Here is a 27,611-nt window from a genome sequence, read left to right on the forward strand (position 1 = left end):
CAACGATTAGTTCCACACTTAGACAGTTATTTTCAGTCATTCTTTATTGTCCATGAACACAATGGCAGGGACATGCAGAACAGCCACAAACTCACCCTTGAAAATATTCTATCTTAGGGCCAATTGACAGCTGAATTCTAAATGAAATTCAAGGCTATTCCTTGAATGGTATGAGCAGGTCTCATGGACACAAATGACACCTAAAGTAAAGGATACAGTAATGTGATCCATCAGATGACTCATCTTTATCCTTCTGAACAAGATTTTCTTTCGCTCCCACATTCAGATTCTGAATTTCTACTGAAGACGAGCTCACGATCAAAAGTGGCATCTGCTAATACTGAATACTGTTTTCCGAGATTACTCCCATGTCTTCAGCAGACGTTTCCTGGTTAATATAAGCTTATAATAGAGGTCCACGTGTCTCTGTTAATCCGTATTAGCAGGATCAACCATTTGGTCATTCTGCCTGCTCTGTGGCACATCCACCCATACGCGCCTCATTCAGGACAGGAATGCATGCTCCACTTATCCCTCTGTGCCCCCTCTGTGTGCTTGTCTTACTCCAGTCCTTCACACTCCAGCCGCTCCTGACTTTCTGCTGAGGAATGCTGGGACACTGAAGGATTGTCCATCCCAGAGGACATGAGGGGCAGGTACAGGTCATCCATGTTGGGCATCACGAAAACTTTCTGCACGAGCGGAGAAACAAACTATATTGTGTTTAGCATACAGTGACGGTGCCGTCCACTGAACTTAAAGGACAGCTACGCATAGTGGTTAGGAGTGTGTGTGTGTGTGTGAGTCTGTATATGTGTACTGACCTGGAACTCACACTGCAGTTTCTTCTCTATCCATTCAGTGACATGAGTAAAAGTGACCTCCCTCTCGCCCAGCATAGGCTTTACTCGAAGATCCAGCCTTGGGGGCAAGCGGAAACTGTACCTGTACACACACACATACACACACACACACACACCCTCAGGTATATCATCACCAGCATATGCAAAGCACAGCTACTTAAATTCCTTAAAATAAATTTAAGCCAGAAAAGTTGTCCGTACCATATTCGGTCAGTAGGGGGTGGTGGAATGTTGACAGCTAGAGTTCCAGAGAGTTCCAGCACTTCGACAGTGAGCAGCAGGGGAGTGTTTGAGACCTCCGCAATTTTCTTCTTGATGTACTCGTTCTCTGTGGCCTTCTGAAAATACTTCGACTTGGCGATCTTGTCCACAAAGCGCAGAATTTTCCTACTGGTGCTTCCACTGCCATGCCTACAGAGACAGAAGTTACAGTTCAGGCTACACTCTCAGAAAAAAGGTGCCAAAACTGTACCATTCTGGGTGTGAAGGGTGTCGCTGGGGTGATCCACTTAAAGGAGCATTTACAGTGCTTTAGTTTGGGGCTGTCATGTCTTGAATATATGCTGTTTGTTATGTTTTATTCAGAAAGGTACATCATGAATATGTACAAATACATACATTTCCTCTGGGACCAGAGCTGTAATGTCCCATAAAATGTACACAGTCAGGACTATGTTTACATTGTACCTTAAGGGACAAAAATGTATCTCAACAGTATGTTATTTTTTTGACCAGTAATTTGCTTTTTTAATGTTCCAAATTCTCTCTGTGACGATGCTTTGCCGAACCCTGCGAGGACTGGTTGTGACTGAATGGATAAGTGGGCTGAAGACGGGGCGACTCTGAATAATCTTTATAAATGGGGTGATTTATTTTACAAAAGTGCAAACATACAAAAGAAAAATTGTACAAACACATAACAAACCGGGGTTAAAATGTTGACACTGACTCTATAGCAGTACAGGTAAGTGTAAGGAGTCTTAGGCCGCAAGGCCATAGGACTACACTCTTTTAGCTTTAGCTCTACTCAGTCTCCTCACAATCTGAGGTGCGTATCCTTGAGGGTTAGCCCCACTCCTGCATCACCTGAGTTGAACCGTTCCACTTCCGAGCTGGTCTCGCTTTGTCTGAACCTGTGACCTAGGTTAAAAGACATCACCCCTCTCATGAGCTAACCTCTAGACAGTCTGAAAACTGGCGGTGTGGTGCTCTCCAGTATCAACAACACCATATTCTCCTGATGTGGCCATTGCCTTTTGCCAGCCTTGACCTGGGCTAACTTGGCTTTATTTACGATGCTGGGTGTTTATACATTTTAGGGGTTCAACAGTGTTTGAATGTTTAATGGTATGACGCTTCAGTGTAGTGAACTCTCATTATTTATAACTCACTATGCCAAGTAAAAATACAGATTTCCATTCTGAGGCATCTTTAACGAAGGTCGGGTTCAGCGTCAGAACGTTGTGCTGTGGATCTGGTTGAGGCAGATGCAGTCAGAATGTTTGAAATGTTAGGCCTGATTTAAGCTCTACATTAGAAAGGTTATGATAGATACAATAGAAAAGTAGGTGGTAGCAAAGAGAAGGAAGAACTATTACCCCTCAGCACCGGGGGGCGTGCTCTTATCCCCAAGAGTGCCCTGCGGCTCACATGGCATCTGCTCCTCCTCATCAGACGAGCCAGCACTGGACGACTCTTCATCGCTGTCTGCAATGATACAGAGCCTAGGCCTGGAACTAACACACACAAGCACACACTGAAAGAGACACCAAGCATCATCAGGAGACAAAGTTCTGAGATCTGAGATGACCTAGTACCTTACATGCATTTATCTTAAGACTATCGGCTATGCCTACACACTCAAAGACAGGAGGCAGATTTCAAACCTTGTTCTGCCAGACAGTTGTGCCACCTGACTCAATGTGAGGCTGCAAAGCAATGGGCAAAGGAGTGAGTAAGAGTGCTTTGGTCTGTTGGAGAAGGGCCTGGGAATGCTAATCTAAAATTTAGATCTAATCTATGCACTATCACAGAATTAATCAAGGCTTTGTTAGTGATCTACTTCTCCGGGTCTAAAATGGATGTGTGTTGACGTATGGGTGACTGCACTCGTCATGTAGATGCTGTTATACTGGGTGTTCCCCTAAGTTCTCCCTCTAACTTCTTTTTGTTTGTATACATGCTGCCTTTTAGGTAAATCATCTTCAGTAATTAGACTCATCTTCCACTGTTGTGCTGTTGATACTCATCCTTCTGTTTTCCGTTAGTCAACACATCCTTCCTAGACCCCTGTTTTACTATTATGCTACATATGCAACATAGGTAGGTCGGGGTATGGGTGGGCGGCAGGCAACAGATTTCCCCAGCTGTATATAGGCTGGTAATTCGGTTACAGATATTAAAACCTCAATAATAAACCCTATAAAGAGCTGTGTGTTGCCATGGTAACATAAACAAATTGTGTTCACCAGTGATAAAGGCCTGTCAGTCACAAAGTCTGATGAGGAGTGTTTTATTGTATTTCTTCACTGAACATCCAGGTTTGGAATTATACAAAAAAATATATATATCCAAATGTGTTCCCATGTGCTTTAATGTAGCTGAATGTGTTCATTATGAGGGGTGTCCACAAACATTTGGAACAATGTGTATCACATCTCACATCACCCCAGTTCTCAGTCACCCCAGTTGTTATGTTGTTTGGCAACCAAAGCCTACTGTTATGCATTTCACTGATTGGTGGAACAACTGTTTATTGTGGTTGGTATTAAATCTACTTTAAAATTAAGCATTAATATTATTTAATGAACATGTGTTAATATCTGGTAAAAAATAATTTGGATTGATTTAATCTAGACAGCATTTCTGTTCAGTTCAGCAGTGAAACTGCTCTGACAGACTGAGCGATAAATAGAGCAGTGAGTGCCAGAGTTCCTGCAGTGTCCTTCTTTAAAGACCTGCTATACATCATTTCTCAGTGTCAAAGCTGACTGCAGGAGTGAGCTTCACCCTCCCACTCAGTCCAACAAGCACATGCACCCACACACACACACACACACACACACACACACACACACACACACACACACACACACACACACACATTTGTGTGAGAAACCACCTCCTACCCCACTAGTCCACTGCTCTCTGTGATGTTCTCTGCCTCGGACACACTCTCTCTGCCCAGCTTACGCAGATTCATCTTTGTCTCCAGAGTCATCTGCAGAGATCCAGTGTAGACCACCTCTAGCTCCAGCCACAGGCCTACACACACACAGAAACACACACATATGTATATATATATTTTTTTTTTTTCAGGAATGAGGTTGTATTCTGTGTATTCTAGACCCTCAAAGAAAGCCTATCCAGCTAACAAATTCTTTTTCGCTTCCATTTTGTTCAAAAAGAATGTTATTCATATCTGCGTTATTATACTCAAGCAAGCCCTCCCACTGGTTAAGCCATAAGAAGCTGGACTGAAGGCCATTCACATCAGAATAATCACCAGCATAATTAGGAAACTACAGCAGAATCAATCAGTCATGAGGTCAATTTTGTGAGAATTTTCTTTTTTTTCTCCAGGTCCTCTAGACGTTGTAGACAAATAGACCATCATATACGATCAGCCATAACATTATAACCATTGACAGGTGAAGTGAAAACATTGATTCTCTTCATTTACAGTGGCATGTCTCAAGGGATGGGATTCATTAGACAGCAAATGAACAGTCCCTGTGTTGTGTTGGCAAGCATAAGAATTGGAGACACTTTGACAGGCACCTAATTTTGATGGCTAGACGACTGGGTCAGAGCATCTCCAAAACATCAGGCATGTCTTGTGGAGTTTTTTTTGGTATATTTGATAGGTCCACAGAGTCATAGGCACTAATGCTCATTGATGCAAACTATGGAGACCCCACCTCACAACTTACAGGACTTAAAGGACGTGTTGATAACATCTTGGTGCCAGATACCACAGGACACCTTAAGAATCTTATGAAGTGCATGCCTCGAATGGTTAGATCTGTTGTGGCTGCACAAGGGGGGCCTACTCAATATCTGAATCTGCACTTATTTGCTCTTGTAATTTGCACTTTGAGCTACCACTAAAGGTCACGTATTTCTGGACAAGCTGAGAGAACCGTCACTGAAAGTGAGAGAAAGATGTGAACGGATGTGGTATGGTAATATTATTGAATTTTACACAAATATGACTCGAGTTTCGTAGTGTTGTCCTACCTGCTTCATCAGAAAGTGTGAATAGCAGAGTGCACAGCCCCAAATGACAGTGACAGAGCTGCCTTTTTACCTGTTACAGGTCACTGGAGCACCAATATGATTTTGAAGCTGTTATTAAAAGGTGAAAATGAGTGTTGCTCCCACATCACATAAGACTAGGTAGCCAGCATTACTGAAGGTATTATTAGGATGAGGATCTGGCTAAATCGAAGGGTCTTGCAGGTCCTTGTATATAAAAAGCACCACCTGGTTACAAAAGATAACAGCCTTTTAAATGATTCAATGTGTATGTGCCACTTCTGCATGTGTGTGTTCTTCACCTCTATGATCCACTGAAGGTTTGGAGGTGCTCAGCACCTGCGGCATGCAGGTGCCCATGTCCAGCTCGGCCAGCGTCAGCTCGTTCATGAAGTATGGCAACTACCACAAGACAAAAAAAGCTCCATGTCAATGACATTCAGAGTGGGCTTAAATATGGGTGCTAGAAAACGTATGAAAGAAAAACTGAGATTTAAAATGAGCTCCATGATGAGGTCTATGCCTTACAATTCACTGAACCTGGAAGATAGCTTGTGAGGGCTAACGGCTTTCATTCAGCAAAGTGTCTGGATAATAAGCCATTATACACGGTCTGGTGAGCATCTCATTCTCAAGCTTAACACCTCAGTCCCATTATGGCTCCAGCAAGCTGAATCATCATTGCCCTGCAAAATGCTTCGTGTTCACTTGGGGGATGAGCAGTAGTTTTACACAGAGAAAGAGACAGAGCTGTGACCAGCAGCCCTTCAGCAGTCTCTTGCTAGTAAACACTGATTAGCATTGGCAAGCTGTACTTTAACCGCACAGCATCCACCCACTTACCACGTATCTATGTGAAGTGGGAGGTTGACACTCTTATTACAGGACCTTTAGCACATGACTTAGCAGACGACTGTGATTAGCCTGCTCTGCGTGCATTTATTGTTAGCCTGCTCTGCATGCATTTTTAATAAAACTGTGTGGACAAAAGACACAGAGCAAGCAGATTCTTTAGGGGGAGGCCGCCAACGTTCATTCTCTGACTGGCCTAATGATCTTCATTTCAGCTGACACGGCTGGCCTTGCCTCGTATAAGTCTAGCTCGATCCTAGCCTCTGTTTGATGGCCGTGTTCGTTCCAACCTCTAGCTTTCACCCTCTCACCCTGATCTTGGTCAGCTTCTTCTGGATCTTGTGGGCCACCTGGTCAGCCCAGTACTTCTCCCGCAGAAAGTCCCAGAAAATCCTTCCGATCAGTGCGTTGATCCACGCTGGCCTGCTCTCTCCCTGCCCTGCCATCGGATCGCTGGACAACTGCAGTCGACGGATGACAAGAAAGAGTATCATGAAGAAGAAGATCCATGCAGACATTGGACCTAGAGTTCTGAGTGAGGGCTACGGCTTGCAACATAAAGCAAGACCACAAATGTCGAACCAATCTTAAAGGCTCCCTAGAACTGGATTAAGCACAAATGCTTTAATTAACTATATTTTCAATGTTTTTTTTTCAATGTTCAGGTTTACAGAACTGTATTTGGAGAGTTTGCATAGTGTTTTAATGAAGGCTAAAAATATAAGTCATCATTTCTAATCAACGATGCCAGCTAGCTACTAAATAATGTCAGAATTCCAATTCTAGAATTTCCAAAGTGACAAGACTGGGACGGAGATCTGCAAAAATAAGAGTATTATCTAACAGTAGATAAATAACAGAAAATTTAAATTTATGGTATAAATGACAAAGAATCTTAACTCCATGTGCTCCCACCTCAGGGTTTTCTCATTGGCACACAGTTTGATGAGCTAATGCTAGCTACATTAACAATGCAATTCAGCTTGTATTAAATAAGCGGAGTGCAGAAACCTCAAGCTAAATCTTCCGGCAGGCTAATGTTTCAACGCTGCCAACATTGCTTGACTGTAAGCCACTTTGCTATTAGAAATTTCCACTCCAATATAGAATATATCAGGATATTGGTGTGTGTGTTGTAGAAGGACACACTTTTTACAACAGACTGAAAAGACAGCGACAACAGAATATCTCACGAATGTTTTTGAGTCATCTGTAATTGAATCTGGACAGTGGATATTATACAGTTCAGGGACCCTCCTTTATTACAGCTATCACTGAATGTCATCCTTACATTTGATTGATCTTACTTATTTAAGCTGAATTTCTGAACACAAGAAGCCTGGAAAGTGAGCAAAATCACCATGTTAAGTTTACAGAACGTCCACATAATAATAATAATAATAATAATAATAGTTATAGAACCACACACTAAAGACATTAAGAAACTTTATAAGTATATTCAACTAATAAAAGAGCCATAAAATGTGCGAGGGACAGGATATACAGTATTATTGGATATAAAATAGTACTCCAATAGATATAAAACTCCAATAGACTACTTTTGAATATAAATCCAAAAGCAGTCCTCGAGAAACTACCTGACATAGCAGCCTCATGCTACTGGTATTGACCTGACTGGATCTGGGTTCCCAGCATCCAGGCTTCTGCTGAGCTAGGTTTTCTTCATCAGATTTTGGAATTCAAGCTGTTGTTTTGTCTATTCTTTGAGTCAATACGGATTAGATGAGAGGTCTTGGGTTAAACGGGGCTAAAATTGGATTCCTGTGACAGACTTGATATCTGAGATACATCAACAAGTGCTGCCCAGAGCTTTTTCAGAAATATGTCTCTGGGCTTCTGTCCATGCTGTCAAAGTTGCTAAGCTTCACTGAAAATCTTGGCGAATGTTAAGCCTCTCACCCTGCGCGTGTCAGTGGGGCTGCCCGGTTCGCTGTGGCTGGGACTGGGCGTGAGGCTGCAGCTCTCCGACATAACGAAGTGAGCCATGTACGAGCTGTAGTCCAGCAGGATCTTCTCTCGGACCGAGCCAGCCAGCTCCCTCAGTCCCAGCATTGAGGCTAGGTCATCAGTACTGCCCCGACTGGAGCCTTTAGCACTACACACCTCTGGACAAAGAAATAAATAGCACAGGAAGCAACATGTGGCTTTAGTAGGAAGAGATAATTCCATTTGTTAACAAAGTGGCTGACTGGGAATTTCTCACAAGCTCGCTATTTTAAGCAAAACTTTGTGTGGTGCCTCTATCATTGCTACTCCACTGCATTGCTAACTGTACCGTGCAATTCTGGAGAAGTGGGCAGGACAATGCTTGCGAGAAACAATCAAGCTAATTGGCTACTTTTGTTGAAAGGCAGGACTATATCCATAAACCAACGCCATGCTGAGCGTTACGAGGACTCACATTCATATTTCACCCAATGGCCGGTCCCTTCATTTACAAGGTCTCTGGTAAAGTGTGTCCTTTAGAAGTAGCTCAAAGTCTGTGGACGGGGCCAAGGAGCACAAAATGCCAAATCTTGAATTATATTGCTTTATAAGTATAGAGGTGTGTAATAAACGATCTGGAAAAGGGTCTATTATTAAACTGTCTATTATTATATCAGGCTTGTTAAAATAAACCAATTTATTTACAGCACCCTTACAACTACCCCCACCTCGCTAAGCAGTTCTGCTGTTTTAAATCTGAACAGTTCTGTTATGCTCATTTCAAGTTTGCACATACCTACTTATTCAATGTTCCTTCTGAAATCAGGGCTATTAGCGGGAGTTTGTCCCTTTATACAGTGCAGTAAGGGCCTCCACTGTCTTCAAGAAGGCTTTACACTAGATGTAAGAACGATGTTGGGAGGATAAGATTGCATTTAGCTACAAGAGAATGAATGTCAAGTGCTGGTGTTTGAGGAATCATTTAGGATCATAAACATGCCCAAAGGTATTGGTTGGAGATTTATCACTCTAGAGCTCAACAGCCCACTGATGGGAGGCACTGGGCATTGGGACATTAGGCTCCAGAGAATCCCATTCTATCAGTAGTGCTTTTATGGAGATGCTCTATGGAGATTATTCAAGCTTTGCATCACCAATGGTTTCACCTAAAAATAGCTGATTTCACTAATAAGAAGGGCTGTCTGCATGCTTTGGACATGACGTATATGAACTGATCAGTTTCATACAGCACATCAACATCAATTTCGGGAGTTGGGAGTTGTGCACCTGTCTTCGACTCCTCTCTGCTGACGTGGGGTTCAGTCTTTGAAGCTAACAGGAATTGCTGGTACCACTCTTCTTTCTCCCTCCCTGTACGCCCAAACAGGTAGAGCATGGTGGTCTGGCCTGCTTCCTTCTCCAAGGCTTTCTCTGCTTTCTCGCTCTCTTCTTCTGCTCCATCTTCCACAGCCTCGCCGGTTCGCTCCTCCTCTCCACGCTCCTCTTCCTCAGCCAGGAGGATGCAGATGGGATACTTCTTATTCCATACTCTCTTTTTCGCCAAAACTGCTGGCAGAAGAGACACCTGTCGAAAAGAGAACAGTGTGGAAAGGCCAGTGAATGGACATGCATTACAGGAACAGCTGTGATCAGACATTTATATATACATTCATCATGAACATGGATGTCCTGGCAATATAGGACTTGGCAATGATTTCTTGGGACTGTTCTTTTCTGGGGGTTTCTGAAATCAACACAAGGTAATAATTATATATTCAGAGTCAGTAAGTAAATGAAAAAAATTGGGAGGTGTAGCCACTGTGCCAAGGTCTGAAAGAGGATGCAAACTATCACCCTAAGCTGAGAAGAAATTGGTTTGAATGGACAACTGAAGAACAACCAAGACACAGGCCTGCCATAATCTGGAAGCTTACAGGACCTCAGTGGCTACAGTCAAGCGAGTTTTGCATTGCCGTGGACTGAAAGACTGCCATGTTCCAAAATTGATACGTCCAAGCTAAATTTTGCAGCTGACCACAAGGACAGAGAAAAGGCATAACCTCAAACCGTCAGCTAGGCTTCTGAAACCTTGTCAAAATGAGGTGTTCCAACCTTAACCCTATTGAAAATATATGGACACTCATTCATTTCCAAAAAGAGACCTAAAACAATTTGTAAAAGCCCAATATTGCCATGATATAGTCTGTCCATTCAAATTCAAACAATAATTGTCATCCTTAGGCCCCCATAGTACAGTAAAGTCAAATAAAAAAAAATTACCATAGCCCTAGCTGAGACGGAGTATATATAAACATATAGGACATGCTTATGCATGTTTATCCTGACCTTGCTGTTGGTAAGCCGGAAACAGCGTGAGCGCACAAACGTGGTGTCATACGTGGGTTCATGTGCACTGGCTCTGCGTGGGACGTTGGAACGTGGGTATGCCAGGCGCAGGTGGCAGCCCTCCAGGGTGGCGTAGACAGAGTGGCACATTGAGGGGTGGTAGGTTTCCGGATCATAGGAGTGCATCTCATTCATCCAGCCCTGAAGCACAGCACAAAGCACATGGGTCACCTTAGGTAAAAAGGATGATTCATTTATATGCTACTGGGAACTAGACAAAATAGAAAGCCTTTAGATTTAAAGAATTTGTACCCTTGGAGTCAAACTGAACTGTATGTATTACCTGTTAACCTCTTTTGCTACAATGGCAGGTATTCCAACAAGACACTGCAAGGTCCCACACAGTTTATTAGGAAATTTGGGCACAGTTTAAAATCCACTAAGATCCTATTGGGTAATTCTGGACTTAAATTAATTCTGGACTTAAACTGAAATTATGATAAAGTAGTGTGAGGTTGTCTTCAAGAGTCGATAATCCACAAAATTCTATAAACCCTACATTGAACACCAACCTTCTAACTGTACACTCTTAGCAGTAAAAGTATGTCATCTGATTATTTCAATGTTGCCATAGAAGAACCATTTTTGGTTCCATCAAGAATCATTTTTGTGAAAGAGAAATATGTGTGACAAAACCTTCAAAGAAATCATTGGAAATGTTCTTTACCAATTTAAAGGCTCTTCACACTGACAGAGCCTTTAAAATGGTTATTTAAGGAACTAAAAGTAGTTTTTTATGACATCATCCCATTAACTGTTTGTAGCATCTTTATTTTTAAAGGGTCGAGAGAATTCTCCAAAAGGAAAATTTCAAATAAGCTTTTAATTAAGCTTTTTAAATCAGAAAATTTCAGGATTTTTCATGTAGTTTAAAAAAATAGTCAAGCTTTTCTGGTCCTCACAGAAAAGTATTGCCAGAGAAACCAATAGGACTCTCTGGAGCAGATAAACATGAACCTATTGACATCACGCCTAATGGCAGGCGTGGGCTAAAGGGGTATAAAGTCACCTCAGCATTGAGCTGTGGAGCAGTGTTCTCTGGAATGACGATGCTCCATTCACTACGTTTGGGATGAGCTGGGGTCGTGATCACAGCAACACTCTACTGAAATATATTAGAAAGCCTTCCCTGTACTATGACCAGAAGGTCAAGAGTTAGAATCCTAAGCCATGCCATTTTGCCATCAGCGGACAGAGTCTGAGAGAGCACAATTGGCCAGGATCTTTGCGGGTGGGTAAATGATACATCTCCCCTCATGACTAAAGCAATGTTGGCTGGCACAGGCGTCTTTAAGCTGGTGCAGTAAAGCTGGGGACCCAGTGCTTTTCTGTCAGGAGCATTGCTAGTGCTAGGGGGAGCTATTAACGGGTGTATTAATTGGCAGATATTTCGACAAACAAATGTACTGTCCATGGACAGTAGAGGCAGAATCAACTGAATACCCTTAATTTTGGAAGAAACAATGAATGATCAGGCGTCCCAATACTTTTGCATATATTGTATGTCTTCTCTGATCCACTGCCTCTAACCTTAGTCTTGTATTGACAATGCAAAAACATGCAAATGCAATGTACATAACTATTAAACAGAAAAAGCATAAAATGTGCATATAGACTCTTTGCTTCCTTCAGGATGCTTACTTCAACAGCACAACAGCCCACAGTTTACACCTAATGATACTAGTAAGGCCTACAGGCACTTATTAGGCAACAGATAATGAGGGTAATAGCAGCCTTTTTTCCATGACATTTTCCATCTCTGTATGGGGTATCTATTCTAAGACTTTCACAGCAGTGTTTATACCATCAGCAGCACCTGCTTCCATTGAGACTTTGTTGGGGACGAGCTGGGAGCTGGCACCACAATAAGCCATCTTACCATAAAACAATTCTCTGTGGAATTAAAATTGTGAGTAAATTTAAAGGTGCAAAAAGCAACAACTTGAGCTGGGAGAGTAAAATTGAGTAACAGACTAACTCTGACATGGTAATTGAAACTTGTTTATAGCACAGTAGCCCCGCTGACTTCTGGGTAAATGACGTTTAAACAGATGAAGAATGTCTGGAGGGCAGTATAACGATACTGAACAGATGTGAGTTGCGAGTTTCTCATTCATGGAATCTCTCAGGGAGTGGCATATTAATCACCCTTAACTGCTAACATCTGCCTCAGCATGGAGGTCAGAGTGTGTGTGTGTGTGTGAGAGAGAGAGTGAGAACGAAAATACTGCATCAGCATAACTGAGATAATAAAGGACATATGTAAGCAGTATGGTGTGAAAATGCATGTGAGACCTTTTACTTTCCAGTATGGTTTCCCTGAATGACTGTTACTTTCCATCAGTGTGCACTAAAACATACAACATACATATATATGTACAACAGTAGTCCTCCACACTTCTCACCTACTCTACTCTGTCCATTTTCTATATCCCAAGTCTTCAAATCTGGATCTTGAATCCAGTGTCCTGGATTTTGTTCTTGCTGGATGTTAAGGGAACAGTTGGTGCAACTGATTGGCCCCATAATGTCACAACTGCCAAGGATTCCAAAGTCCAGGCCTGGAAACGTCAAGGTCCAGATTTGCGCTATACACCGTTAAAAGTATTAGATACTTGAGGAACTTTGGGAGGTTCTTCAGTTTGAAACTGTGGAGGAACCTCTTAAGGTACTTTGAGGAACCTCTTGAAGGTTCTTTAGAGTACCTTAAGAGATTCCTCCTCAAATTAAAGAACCTCTAAAAGGACCTCAAGGCCTCAAGGACCTCAAATTATGTCAAAAAGTAAAAACTAATTGGAGATACAAGGACTTTGTGCTACATCAACAGATGTTCTTTTGCAGAGGTCACTAATAGGCAGGCCGCAGTCCGACTTTAGACGCTGACTTGGACCTATGAGAGATGACAGATTACATAAACCAGAAAGTGTCCCAATACTTTTAGCATACATGAAAGTCACCTACAAGGCTTCATCCCTCTCCCTCTGTGTCTTTGTCCTTTTCCCTCTGCAACCTAAACATTAAACACCTGTAGTCCCCTAGCGGCTAAAGGACATCCAATATTTGACATATTCAATATTTCACAAATAAATGAAAGGCTACTGTTCCTCCCCATTTCTGTAGCCTGCATCCTAATTCACACACTTCTTTATTTAACATCTTAAAGCATTATTAAGTAAGTATCCTGACTAACCCAAGACCTCTAACCCACATGCTCTTGTGAAAGAGAGCTTTAGACTGACCTGCAGTGTTCCTGGCTCTCTTGGTGCCCTGCTGAGGGAGTCCGTTGGCAGGCTGTCATCAGGGGAGGTGGCCGGCTTCTTGTGGGCGGCGGCTGGTCGCCGCAGTGCCAGCATTAGCACTGCCGCTAGGCCCATCATGAACCCGCAAGCCATTCCCAGAAGCAGTCCGGTCAGGTAGGACGATAACGGTAGTACAAAGAAGCCGTAGGCAAGCAGGCCCACACAAATAAGCCACCTGCCTGGGTTTGAAGATGTTGTTTTGACATCCCTCAACTGCAGATCTTTGAACCCTGGTCCTGAGCGTCCTTTAATCTCCACCACCTGCATGACATCGCCATAGGTGCGGATCTCATAGCGACTACCCTCACTGCCCAGTCTGCGGTACAGTTCAGGGGAATGACCCAGAAATGGTCCTTTTCTCGGCTTCCTCAATGGAGTCTCACATACAGTCGGCAGACTGCTTTCCTCAACTCGAGCAGGTGACCCACTTCCAGCAGGCGAATCCCCAGCTGGTGCCCCTCTCTGAGCCTTGGGGCTGTTGCCTCCCTCTTCGCCCATGATTTTGCTGAGCACGCTGAGCGGCTCCTGCATGGCCTCAGACAGCTTGCGGCGTGTGTCCTCCAGCTCGGCCAGCAGCAGGCCTCCAGGCTCTGCCTCCGACTCGTACCGGGGTTTGGGTGCCTGCTTCCATGGCTGCAGGTGGAGCTTGGAGTCGGATCTGGTGAGGTAGACCTCAGGTTCCCGGCGGGACATTTCAGTGGAGAGGGACTTCACAAGGCTGAGCAGGGGCTTGGGCCTTAAGGAGGCGGTCTCTTTTGATACAATATAATTCAGGTCAACTCAACACCTATTGTACTTGACTGCACAAGTTCTTAAGTACTAGATAGGTCAGAACAAAACTACAAACATGCATCTAAACTACAGCTATGGATAAACTGGGCTTGTAGAGAAATTCTAGCCTTCTATTGATAACCTGTTGTAAAATTTAGGAGTAGGAGTTAGTGAACAACCTGGTACTGGCAATACATTAGAGTTTGTTATAATTACTGTATAGTTACCTTTTGATTCCATGTCAGAGGAAGAGGAGGAGGACTTGATGATGCTGGTGGACGAGGTTGGACCATGGACAACGGTGCCAGGGGCAGAAGCTGAGAGCTCGCCCAGGGAGCTAGGGGTAGAGGAGGAGATGGGGAAACTAAAGGCAGAGGAGCGAAGAGCTGGCCGGCCATCTCCCCGGCCGCGAGGTCTCTCCTTGGAGAAGGAGACAGTGGGACCCTCCTCGTCATGGTCCAGGGAGAAGATAAGCTCACTGTCTTCCATGACTGCAGGCTTTGGAGCAGGACCAGGTCACGGCCGTGCACTACATCTACATCTGTCAGGCTGATATTGGGCTCTGGTGATCATATGCCTGGGTCTGAAGTTTTCAAGGATCATCTTCTCCAGTCAATGCAGAGGTACGGCTAAAGAACAACAGAGGACTGTCAATAGGAGGCAGTTAAATATGTTTATAAGAGCAAATCCATGTCCAGAGTCCAGAGTGGTCAAGCCGGAGGCAGGCACAGTTAATGAAGGCAAATCCATGCTTAGAGTAAGAAACAGGTCAAACCCAGAATAAAAGAGAAAACACCAGAAAGGAAAAACACAAAACTTATGAAACACCTTCTATAGTGAAAGTTCTAACAGTAATGTGGTTCAATCTAAGACAGGCTCTAGATAGCAGTACATAGTAAACCACCTAAGCAAAAAGGCATTTATATAGAACTCAAAAAGGTTTTTTTGACTCTGTAACAGCACTAAAGACCTCTTTGGGTGCTATAGAGACCATGTAAAAAGTTCTATTATGACAGAATCTAGAAGAATTTTCTTATCAAGAAACAATTTATCAGCTCCACTTAACCTATAGGAGTAATTACAGACTGTAGTCCATCTGTAGTCCATAGCCTCCTTTCACCCTGTTCTTCAAGGGTCATGACCCCAGAGGACCACCACAGAGCAGGTATTATTTGGGTTATTCTTAGCACTGCAGTGACACTGACATGGTCAAAGTGTGTTAGTGTGTGTTGCACTAGTACGATTATATCAGACACAGCAGTGCTGCTGGAGTGTTTAAACACCTGAGTGTTCCTGCTGGACTGAGAATAGTCCACCAACCAGAAATATCCAGCCAACTGCATCATGATGAAGGACTAGAAGATGGCCATCACAAACTGTGCAGCAACAAATGAGCTTCTGTCTCTGACTTTACATCTACAAGGTGGACCAACAATGTAGGAGTGTCTAATAGAGTGGACAGTAAGTGTTTAAAAACTCCAGCAGCACTGCTGTGTCTCCTCTACTCAAACCAGTGCTGCACACACTAACATGACACCACCATGCCAGTGTCACTGCAGTGCTAACAGATCATGCAGATGGGTTTGTTACAAAACCAGGGCTGCTCATAATATTCTGATATGACTATACTATACTATACTTTACTAAAAGAACCCTTGAAAAACCCTTGTTATGCAAGTGTAATAAATAGTAACAGAATCTGAACTGAGACACAACTAAAATGACTACTAAACAAGACACAGGTGATGGTAATGATGAGGGACAGAGTCAGAAAGCTCCTCATTCTGGGAAGTGAATTTTGTGACATAATCAAGAACATTCAGCATATACCTCAACATGTGAAGACAAGGACACGTCACATCTCAGATTCAGATTTTTCTAGAAGCCTATTTTCCTCAAAACTACTGATGGAGAGCTGTCTCAGCCCACACACACACTCCTTTGCAAACTGAGCTGGCAGGGAGCTGACTAATGACTTTAGCCTTACGGCAGCACTCTCAAAGAGAACACAGCGAGAGAGAGAGAGAGAGAGAGAGAGAGAGAGAGAGAGAGAGAGCTCTCCTTGGTTGACTCTGCTGTTCAGCTGGATAAGCAAAAGTGAAGGATGTGAATACAAATAGAACAGACAGGGAAAGAGGGTGGACAGGTATGTGGTAGTGCCAGTCTGCAGTGTTCTAGTGTAGGAGTGTATATTTATGTGTGTGTGTGTGTGTGTGTGTGTGTGTATATGTGTATATGTGTGTATATGTGTGTGCATGTGGGCAATATGGCAATTACTTGCCAGTACCATAAACAACTGCATAGGTCAAAAAAATGCTGTATCACCTACCTTTTGTGTGACTGCATATGTCTGTGAGTATGTACACTATATGGACAAAACTATTGGGACACCTGCCCATTCATTTTTATTCTGAAATCAAGGGTATTAAAAAGAGTTTATCCTGCTTTTGTTGGAGTAGATGTCTCTACTGTCCAGAGAAGGCTAGCTCTATTAGATTCTGGAGCATTGCTGTGGAGATTTGCTTGTTTTCAGCAACCAAGAGTGTTAGTGAGGTCAGGATGTTGGATGATCCCCACTCCACTTCATCCCCAACTTCCCAACCCATTCCATTCCAAGTACTGAATGGAGAACCATTGTTCCAGTTCCAGCATTATACCCCTCAAGCCCATGCCTCCCATTAGGCATGGTGCCAATAGGTTCATGTTTATCTGCTCCAGACAGTCATATTCTATTGGCACACAGGGACTAGACAAGCTGTGTATGTGCATTTGTAAATCTGTGTCAGCGATAAAGTAGCTGAATGCATTAATTAGAAGGGGTGTCCACAAACAGTTGGTCGAAGCTATTAGAATTCCATAATCATGCTAGAATAAATTATTATCATCATTATTATTATAAGAAATGAGTTTTTTGAAGTTTTAGACCTCGTTTTGACATTTATATCCCAAAATCAAGGCCTAGCTCTAACAGTCACATTTCTCCACTGGTGTTTTTTCCTCGACACTGGCAGAGAAGGTAGAAGACACACTAGAAATAGCACTACAGGTGTAATCCACTTCCAGATAAAAGAACAGAGCTTCAGTTCAACAGGTTTAGAAGGACCCCAGCAGTCAGGCTGGAAGTTTCTGAATGATCAGTGATGGCCCTGCAGTGCTATATTTGGCCTATAATCTTGTGGAAGCTAAGACGGGCTAGGCAGGAGCTTGTTGCCACTCCAGTGTACAGATTAGAAATGAACTGGGGGGATTAGCTAATGGCTTTATGGTTTTCTGTCATATTAAGTGACTCTGCAGGAAAACGTCTTCCTTCAGTGCAAGATGGCCTGGTTTGGATCCACACTGAAATGACTTGATCTTTTAGTGAATTGAATAGGAAGACTATACATGCATCTCTCTATCATTCCTTTCTCTTCCTCATTCTCTCCCTCGCTCTATTTTGTTGATCCCCTCTCTCTAGTCTCCTTTTTCGTTCTCTCCAACTCTTAATATTCTTCTCCATTCTTTCTCCACTCGTTCCTTCCATCCCAACCCCCTCACTTCTCCTCCATGCTTCTTTCTCACTTGTTCTCAATGTTCTTCATATTTTTTTCTCTCTCTCTCTTGTTCTCCCTCTCTCAGTCCTCTTTGCCTTCCTTTCCGTTGTCTCCATCTTCTCTTCTCCCTTTTTGTCTCTCTCAGTCTTCTCCCTTTTCCTCTCTCTTTTAAGCCTCATTTTCTTCAACCCCTTTTTCTACCCTTTTTTTGTCCTCCCCTCCATGCATCTATCTCCTTCTAACTCTCAATCGTCCTCAGATTTTCTTCCCCCTTTCTTCCTTAGTCCTTTCCTTCTTCCTTTTTTATCCCACCCCCTGTTTTTCTGTGTCCCCATCTTCTCTTCTCTTCTCTCTCATTCTTCTTCTTCCTTTTATCTCTCTTTCTCTTAAGCCTCATTTTCCATCTTCATTTGTCCTCTTTTTTCCACTTTCCCCTTCTTTCTTTCCACCCCCCTTCCCTCTTTCTGTCTTCATCTTGTCTCCTCCATTTCTTTTTCTCTCTCACTCAATTTCTTTCCTCTAAACCTTTCATTCTCTCTCCTCTCTTTTTTTCTCTTTCCCTCTCTCCCCCCTTCCTCTCTCTGTCTTAGAATTAAGTGCCATTATCTGCTCTACACAAATATGACATACATAAACACACACAAACACACATCCGCACATGCTGCTATTCTTCATAGCAGACCACATGCAGTCTTGCACACATGCTGCTGGCCTTGATAACTAAAATAGCTCGCAGCACCAATCGCAAAACACATCTCCTGCATAACTATGCAGTTCTGTTCTCTTAAGAGGAGTATATGTGTGTTATAACACCCTCCTGTTCATATAATTTCAATTATATTCCAGCAGTTTTTTAGACAACAATTTTCAATCTTATATCTATTCAAGAAGGCCAGCATTCTCTGAGCCTACTCACATTATGCAGAGAGCCTTGAAGCATGCAGAGAGAGAGAGAGAGAGAGAGAGAGAGAGAGAGAGAGAGGGAGGGAGAAAGAGAGAAAGGGAGAGAGGACACATTCAGCTCTTGTTAGATGTGTCACCATCTTTCACCTAATGATACATTTCTCACCCAAAGCTGTTTTCACACTGTCTCTGATCTTTGAATAAAAAAGTCCTTTTGGCAGCCTCTCCAGACGTTAAGAAGATGTGAGAAGAGGGTGTGTAAAAGAGAGAGAGAGAGAGACAGAGAGAGAGAAAGAAAAGGAGAGAGAGAGCAAGTGAACTTCAGTAGCGCTGTGTATAGAACCTCTGCAATCTGCCTGGTCTTATACATTTCTGCTTTCAGATCAATTAAGGGCATAGAGGCCATTCTTGCGCCTCAGTCCTGGCTCCAACTGACAGACAACGTGTATCAAGAGTTCATCCTGGGTACCAGTTCGTTTTACGGTCCAATTCCAATAAAGATCTGATTAAATAAAACATGATACATTCAAAAACAGACACAGATCAGATGAAACACACACATTCTACTAAGGCTGTTAATCGCTATTGTGATCTTGGATGTTGCAAATGGCTTCATATAAAGGTAAAGGTAAAGGTAAAGGTGCACGTATTTGTCACTGTACAGTGTACACTGTACAGCCAAATGTGTCCTCCGCATTTAACCCGTCTGGTAGTGAACACACACTCACACACACACATATGTTGGGGGCAGTGAGTACACACACACACACCCAGAGCGGTGGGCAGCCAACTCTCAGAGGTTCGAATCGAGGCATTTGTGCGATCCAACAAAAATAATACACAGGTAGAAAAAGAGGACACGCAAACTATTGTGGTTAAGATGTTGTGGGCAGGGCACTTCAATTAGGCCTAAGTTGTATGACCCTGGCAATGTGTGTGTGTGAGTGTTAGTGTAAAACCATGCAATTATATTAATGAACATCAATACATACTGTACTCAAATGTACTCATTTACCAAGACTAATAAATTGCCATAACCTCTGGGGGTATGCCCTATGTTATGGCTTATAACATAGGGCAAACTCAGCCAGTTTGCATTGCTTTGCATGTAGTTACTGTTTAGTAATCCTTAGAGTGTACTAATAGGGTGTATAAGTTGTATAGTCCTTTTTACAACTGGCACTGTCACACAGCAGCTTTACAGGAATCAGTAAGAGGACAAGATATCAACAAGACATAAAAACCTAAACCCCCAGGTGAGCAAGCCAAAGGCAATGACAGCAAAGAAAGACTTACACAGAGCTGTAGAAAGCTTTCCTCAGAGGAAGAAACCTTGGGAGGAACCAAGACTCACAAGGGGGACCCATCCTCCTCTGGCCAGAACTACTTATAAATAAATAACATAAGACTGTTCTGCTCAGATGTGCTATATAAATATGGTAATGAGATGTAATGAAAGCAATGACGATAATTAGTTTTAATAATAATCATAATAGAATACAAATAGTTGAATCCAGTTGAATCCAGTCATTAGGAAGATAGCAGTGGCAGGAGGGTGATCAGCTGGTCATTTCAGGCTTCCAGTTGTGTCTGACAGGCTATATAACTGTGTGTCCTTAAATATGGATTTGAAACGCAATGCTTTTTGGACCTTTCAGAATATTTGGTCAACTTGGTTCCACTTAGATGAAACCACAGGTTGTTTAGTCTAGAACTGGCTGGAAATTGGCTGTGGTGAGAAGCAGTGTATCCAATGGCTGCATGTAGATGCAGGTTCATATAGGCCAACCCTGAAACGATTAAGTTGCATAGCTGTGCAGCTATTCTGCAATAATGTGGGCAGATTACATATACTTATATAATGCAGGCAATAAGTCTATTTACAAGGTATAGTGAAGTGAGCTTGATAATTTAACAAAAGAAAAAGCCTACATGAGTGCTGCTCGTCTCACTATTCCAACAAATCCATTCGGTAGCCAAAGGCTGTCACCCAAATCTTCCACATGGGCACTTGTGTTTTATTGATTTTTATAAATGCTCTGGAGTATTCAACCAGAATCAGCACTGTAACTCACATCATTGGATTTTCTGATTGCCAGTTTATGTGGAAAAAAAACCCCAATGAACCCCAAATCTGATTTGACTGACAAAAATCTAAATGGGTACAGCCCTAGTGACAATGTACGCTACAACCCTCAAGCAAAAACAAATGTAGTTATTTTTGTGCATGTCAGCGGTAACTGCACCAATAGGGGTGTGGTTAGGGGCCTCAAGCATGGCCAAATACAGTCCAGACGGTTTGGTAGCAGTGGAGATGGAGAGCAGTGGTTGTGTGCTGGCATGCTGATGTAATCAGGCTGACAGGCTTGCCTTCTGGGGAGCAGTTCATCAAGATGTAGGCACACAGCGTGTCCATTAAACAGTGAAACCGACATCATTGTAGCCAATGTCTGCTGGTGGAAGATGAATGGATAAGCCAGTGATACCCTCAATTGTCATTTCCACTTTGCTATACACATGACCATAACATTGCTGCCAGAAGCATTACTGAAGGCCTGAACTCAAAGATGATCACAGTATCGCAGCCACTCAAGTAAACTGGGAAGCAAAACGCTAGCAGACTAAAAAATGTTAGATTTAAAAAGCTTAAAGATGGGTTCAAACGTTACTTTTATGTACTAGGAACACAAACAATACTAAAACTTTCACCAAACCTCCACAATACACGGGTCACGGTATGGGGGTCACAGTTTGGTGCATGCTGTTGCATGGAAAACAAAAAATACACACTATTAGGGTAAATATAGTAATCTCACAATTACTGTGCATGCCACCTGAAAACCTTAAACTGTAAACCATGGGAATTTGCTTGTATTGTGGGAACTGGACGAGGACGATGTGTCAGCATGGTAGGATATGGGTGTGTATGTGTAATCAAATTAAACAGTTGCATTTTAGTGCTTAATTTCTACAGTATTGCTGTATTGACTAGCTACCTCAGGGGGCACTATACAGCACTTGTCAGAGCAAAACCTATGTTTTTTCTGTCACAGTGTGGGCCTAACTGTAACTTTCCTGTACCGTAACACCCCTGCCATTCACCCTAAACACTGTCTAAGCATTTGAGTGCCTACAAACATTGCCGACAAATCATTGTCTCAAAGATTTACATATGGTTCTGTTCCATTTTGCAAAGCTAAGCGTCCCTAAACTGGGTCTTCACTTGTTTAGCGCAGTAGATCCTCTCAATCCCAGCAGGAGGGTCCTTTGCAAGCTTGAACTGGACAAAAAACAGCTTACAGGCATTCCTGCCGTTGTCAGGAGGCAACTGTTTTGTCCCACAGTTTGATAGTATAAGAGTGCAGTCCTTAATCACTGCAGGGTTGAGCAGTATAGATTGAGTTACACTGACTGCACAACATCTTCAAGGCCATTAACGAATTAAACAATTTAATTATGTGCCCTAATGTCATTACTGCTGACCATAGAACTGCTGCGCCTTTTTACCAAGCAAATTATCAGTGCCATTACCTGTATTATACAAATATATCATGGCTGGATCTACAAAGGGAAAGATTTTACTCCTTTATTACCTTTATTTTTCATATTTTTCAATATATACCACATGAATAAAATGCAAAATGCAATAATTGGCAATAATTGTGTGGATGTAATATACACTGAACATTGCTCAAATATACATATATAGCTATGGTTGAGAGTTTACATACACTCATTATGAACATGGTTGCCACGGCAATATTAATGTTTCATTGATTTCTTTGGACTGTCCTTTTTTCTGGGGCAGAATGAGGATACAATGAGTGACGTTTCCATTTTGGAGGGTTTTCTGAAATGTGTGGATCAATTTATACACACATAGCATCAACCAAATTGCATACAACACCTAGTATTTCAATGTGTCCCTTAGCAAGTTTATAACTTTGTCCAAATTTTCCCATTTTTCTCCTAATTTGCTACTGTCAACTGACCCACTTCTTCATAAATCCCTCTAGCACTAGCAATGCTGCCTACACATGCAAAGCCAGCCTTCACCGATGTGGCATTGCAGGACAGCCGACACACTGGGTAGGAGGTCTCCTTGGTAGAATTTCCTCTCAGCTTTTTCAAGACCATGGCAAAGTGGCTCTGCCCTAGAAGAAGATCAGTTTAAGGGAATCATTGGAAGCTCAATACTCCCATGACATTTATCGCTATGTTGAGTGTATGTACACTTCCAACCACAACAGTATGTCATATACTGAAGTTTAGCAGCGTGTTTTAACAGATCTATCTCTTGTTTTTGGCCAATAACCCATATATAATAACACTGATATGCCATCACTTAAGTGATGGAATGGGTTAAGTGAGAAAGTTCAGGCAATGTCATGCTCAACCCAATCTCCAGATTTACACGGTACTTGTAACTTGTGGGACTGTAGGAGATGGAAATGTATGGAAAAGGAAAATCCAGCCATGGCACTGAAGCAGTGTAGAATATAGAAGTGCTTAGAGTTTTAGAGGTATCATTAGGTGATGTGTGTACGTTGAGCAGTGAGAATCAACAACAGCGGCCTACTTTCCCCAGTTTGGTGCAGATAAGGCTCTTAGCACCAGACGTAGGCTATAGGCCAAAGGCTAGTTAAACATGGAGATGCTAACTGGCTGAGATGAGCTTAGTGACAGAGCAAGAGTCCACATCCAACCACAACAAGACTTACACAGCAAAGAAGAAGTAGGGGTAGGGGTGGAGCTGCTCTTCTGTCAGTGGGTCAAAAGTAGAAGCTCTAATCACTGGACAGCACGTCTGAGGTCAATAGGGGACGTGGTAGTATTAGGAGTGATTAGTAGTTTCCAGTAGAGAATTTCCATACAAATGTGTCCAAGGAAGTGGCCTTTATTACTTATTTCATTATATATAAATATAATTTATAAAATAAATTACATATATACTGTATGTCCAAAAGTTTGTAGACACCTGCTCCTCCAACACTGCTTTTAAATTCAAATGAGGTAATAATAGGAAGTTGCTACAATAACTGCCTCCACTCCTCTGCAAAGGCCTTACACCAGGTTTTGGAACATTGCTGTGAGGATTTGTTGGCATTCGCTCATAAAAGCATCAGTAAGGTCAGGTTACTGATAATGAATCATTAGTTATAGATCAAATGCAACTCAAACATATTCCAGAGGTATTGGCTGGAGCTCCAGCACACTATAACCCCCTATCTACGGGATAAGATAAGATAAGATAAGATAAGATAATCCTTTATTAGTCCCGCAGTGGGGTCTTTGGAAACATATAAAATCCTATTTTGCAACTGAGTCAGACTCTACTGCAGCTCATATAGTTTTTAAAGCTATAGCTTTGAATGGAGCCACATTTGCAGCGCTGGCTATGGCAACTAATCGCAGCTGCATGCACAACTAAATGCCTGGATACTTTTGTACATACAGTGTCTATAAATTCTGTGAATTTCTGTGAATGACAGAGTTTCACTGAATATAAAAAAGGCTGTGGTTTTGCGCATGGCAATATTATTGGAAATATCTCACTGTATCACATGTTATTGTGGCGTTGTGAAGAGCATGTTAGCTGTGCTGGAGATAAATAAGGGCAGAAGCTGTTTGTGTACAGTGACTGACTGCAATCCTCATCCTCACCATGAAATTAGCATCGTTATCACACACTGATCCTCACCTAGGCACAGTGCTGGATTAGACCCATTTTGGCAGACAATGCCTGCTGATACCCGCCTGGGGATAGATTTATTTGTAAACGACACACTTTCTACCATCGGTGGCCATTCATTCAGCTTTATGATAGCTGAATTTATGGGTTTTGGAATCTTTCTGAATCTTCTTGCTATCTAAACCATAACAACTTAAATAATCCTTACAACGGATGCTTATTAGGCTTATTATGGCTATACTACTCTTTTGGGAAGGCTTTACACTAGATGTGAGGATTCAGCTATGTTCAGGTCAGGTATTGATACTAGATAACCTTGCAAAGGTGTTTATTGGCTTTCCATTGCTCTAGATAACACAGTTCTACTGCTCCACAGTCCAATGCTTGAGGGGCTTCATATCTTCCTAGCTCATATCTGGCTTTGGGGCATGGTGACCTTAGGCTCTCTGCTTCTCCAGAACATCCTGTCCAATTGGCACACAATTATTGATGTGTCCCTTCAAGGTACACACTTCAAGGGTTCTTTTAGTAAAGCCAGCTGTGCTGTCTAGACCACAACATCCCAAAAAAACCTATGGGATGCTTAACAGGTTCTTTGCTTGGTACCAGGGATCTTCAGGTTACACAATTATCCGTGTCCCTACACACTTCAAGGGTCCTCAAGAGTTCTTTAGTAAAGCCAGTGATAAACAAAAAAAAAGTTCAGTTCCGCTGCTCTACAACCAAGTGCTTATATCCCCCTAGCCATCACTTGGCATTGGGTACAGTGACCTTAGGCTTATGTGCAGCTTCTCCAGAGCATCCCATTCAACTTGCGATGCATTTATTTGCATACTTCCTTCTCTGGATGCCTGGATACTTTTGAACATGTGCCATATATGTAATATGCATCTCATCGTACATCCAAGCACATCGATGCTTAAGTCGTCCTACATATTTCCCAGCCTAAGCAGTCCTTTCCAATACCTCTTCAACAGACAAATCCAGCTTTAGACTTTTCCTTTGAACTCACCTGAATTTGACCATCATAGGTGGGAATCCAGGAGTCCAGTGGAGACCCCCCAAAAACCTCTTGTCCTATTTCATTGTTCTACATCTTCATAACTATATAGACAGTGGATTCCTCTTAAGGGGGGGGGGGGGGGTGTCCAGTGCTGCCCTAACAGCCAACAGCAGCTCCTGAAAGCTCTACTGCAGAGAGTGCAGCAGAAAGCACGCGCTCCTCCTCCTCCTCAGGCGCGCTGAAGCAAAACAAGCCAAAACACCGGATTCAGACGTCTGCAATTATGTCCCTCACGGGCCACCATGTGGCTACTGGAGCCGTCCCGTAGCTGCTCCACTCTTTCGCCGCGCAGCTCCGGAGCAGCAATCTGATTAGGGCTGCATCGGCACTTTCTAATCCAGATTAAATCGTTAGCGTCAGCACCAGCAGCGGCTCGTGGCTGCACTCGCTCTCCTCGCGCGCTCTGCTGCAGTGAAGCTCGCGCGGCTCCGGCGCTGCGCTCGCCTCGCGCAGCACCGCAACGCCAGGCTTATGTAATGCTCTGCTAACAGGTGGGCTGCAGAAAGGCTGCTGTGAGGCTGAGCAGGACAAAAGGTCTCGCTTCGTTTGATCGGTGGGTGAAGCGATACTGAAGTATCGATACTGATCCGATTCTGACGTTTCCTTTTTCTTTTTTTTTTTAAATTTTTTTTAGAATAAATTACTAACACCAGGTATTTTTTTTAAAACTCGTATAAATACATAAATAAATAAAAAAGAATTTTTAAAGAACTAAATAAAATAATAACAGTAAAGCTGGCTGTGCTAAATTGCCCCCTAGTTGTTTGTATGGTACCCTGCAATGGATTGGTGCCCTGTCCAGGGGGCATTCTTGCTTTATTCCTGCCCTACACTCCAGGTGAATCCAGGTAAGCTTTGAACCCACCCCCAACCGGCGCTGCCAAGAATTGTGGACCCCATTAAACTCCTCCACAACTCCCACATACAGTTTAAAGGGCCCCTGTCAGTCACAGACCCTTAGAAACGTCCTAACTAACCCCCAGTCCCATACAGCGCCCCTGCCCTCTGCAGCTATGGCCAGGAAGAAGCAGATCAGATGAATGCTAATTCATTGTTGGTTAGAAGATCTTTAAAAAAGTTTCAATGGAAAATGCAGGAATCAACCCCTTTAGATTAGCACTTAAAGAACCACCTTCTTCTGCAGTAACAGCTATAACATCCAGACTCTTCACTGGATTCAGATCTAGACTTGGCGACTGCCGAACACGCACCGTCTTGTTGTTTAACCAATCCTGTGTTGATTTGGGCTTGTGCTTGGGATCCCTGTCCTGCTGAAAGTTGAAATTTCTTCCAGGCTTTGGTTTATTTCAGGGGACCGAAGTAGGTTGTCCTGCATTGTCTCCCTGTATCTCCCATCTACTCATCCACTTTTAACAAGAGGACCTGTCTCCACCGAGGAAAAGCAACCCTACAACGTGATGCTGCCACCCCCATACTTCACTGTTGGGATGCTGACTGTTGAGGAATGGGCAGTGTTAGGTCTGCGCCGCAAATAGTGTTTTAAATTTCTGACGATCACCAAACTTTAACACACATTTTAGCAAGGTCCATCTGATGCACCCGTACATGCTTTGATGGGTTTCTAGACACCCTGGGAACAGTTGGCCAGTTGTAAGCAGTGTTCTTGATATTATTGACTGGTACAACTATCACTTTGCCAACATGCCACAGTTACTGACTGAATACATTCATTTAGCTTCTGAATGGGTTTCATTGTGTCGCTGACTGTTGGTTTCTGAATTTCAAACAACGAGGCCCCAAGTTGCTTCCTTCAGCATTTCAGTAAAGCAGAACATTCACTTATACTGTGAGCTTTAAACAGTAGAACGGTAGAACCCTGCCAGGAACACCTGACCTGATAGCAGTATAAAAAAGTGACCTGATAATGTCATTGGCATCCTTAGCAGGCCTACATGTTGCAGGTGCAGCTCCCTATTAATCATTTGTATGAATGCTCATGATGCTCATTTCTAAAGGATTCCTCTCAGCCTCTCAGCACAAGCTCCTTCATTAAGGAAGAATATG

The 27,611-nt window shown here is 42.8% G+C and overlaps 1 protein-coding gene across 2 annotated transcripts; it reads right to left on the reverse strand.

Annotated features, from left to right (window-relative positions):
• Positions 1-26: 26 nt before the first annotated feature.
• LOC140574419 (testis-expressed protein 2-like) lies at positions 27-26,127 on the reverse strand. 2 transcript variants are annotated; one of them, XM_072694247.1, is made up of 13 exons: positions 25,536-26,124; positions 14,623-15,024; positions 13,565-14,376; positions 10,266-10,466; positions 9,207-9,504; positions 7,893-8,098; positions 6,284-6,433; positions 5,423-5,522; positions 3,992-4,127; positions 2,462-2,599; positions 1,065-1,274; positions 825-945; positions 27-692 (listed from the first exon to the last, which is right to left on the reverse strand). In XM_072694247.1, the coding sequence occupies exons 2-13, from the start codon at positions 14,882-14,884 to the stop codon at positions 561-563; spliced, it is 2,766 nt and encodes a 921-aa protein (XP_072550348.1). In that variant the 5' UTR covers positions 14,885-15,024; positions 25,536-26,124; the 3' UTR covers positions 27-560. The 2 variants fall into 2 exon arrangements, with proteins under 2 accessions (XP_072550348.1, XP_072550349.1); XM_072694248.1 differs by lacking the exon at positions 27-692 and having other exon boundaries at positions 856-945; positions 2,462-2,619; positions 25,536-26,127.
• Positions 26,128-27,611: the final 1,484 nt, after the last annotated feature.

The sequence above is a fragment of the Salminus brasiliensis genome, chromosome 12 (genome assembly GCF_030463535.1).
Source record: "Salminus brasiliensis chromosome 12, fSalBra1.hap2, whole genome shotgun sequence".
NCBI classification, from domain to species: domain Eukaryota; kingdom Metazoa; phylum Chordata; class Actinopteri; order Characiformes; family Bryconidae; genus Salminus; species Salminus brasiliensis.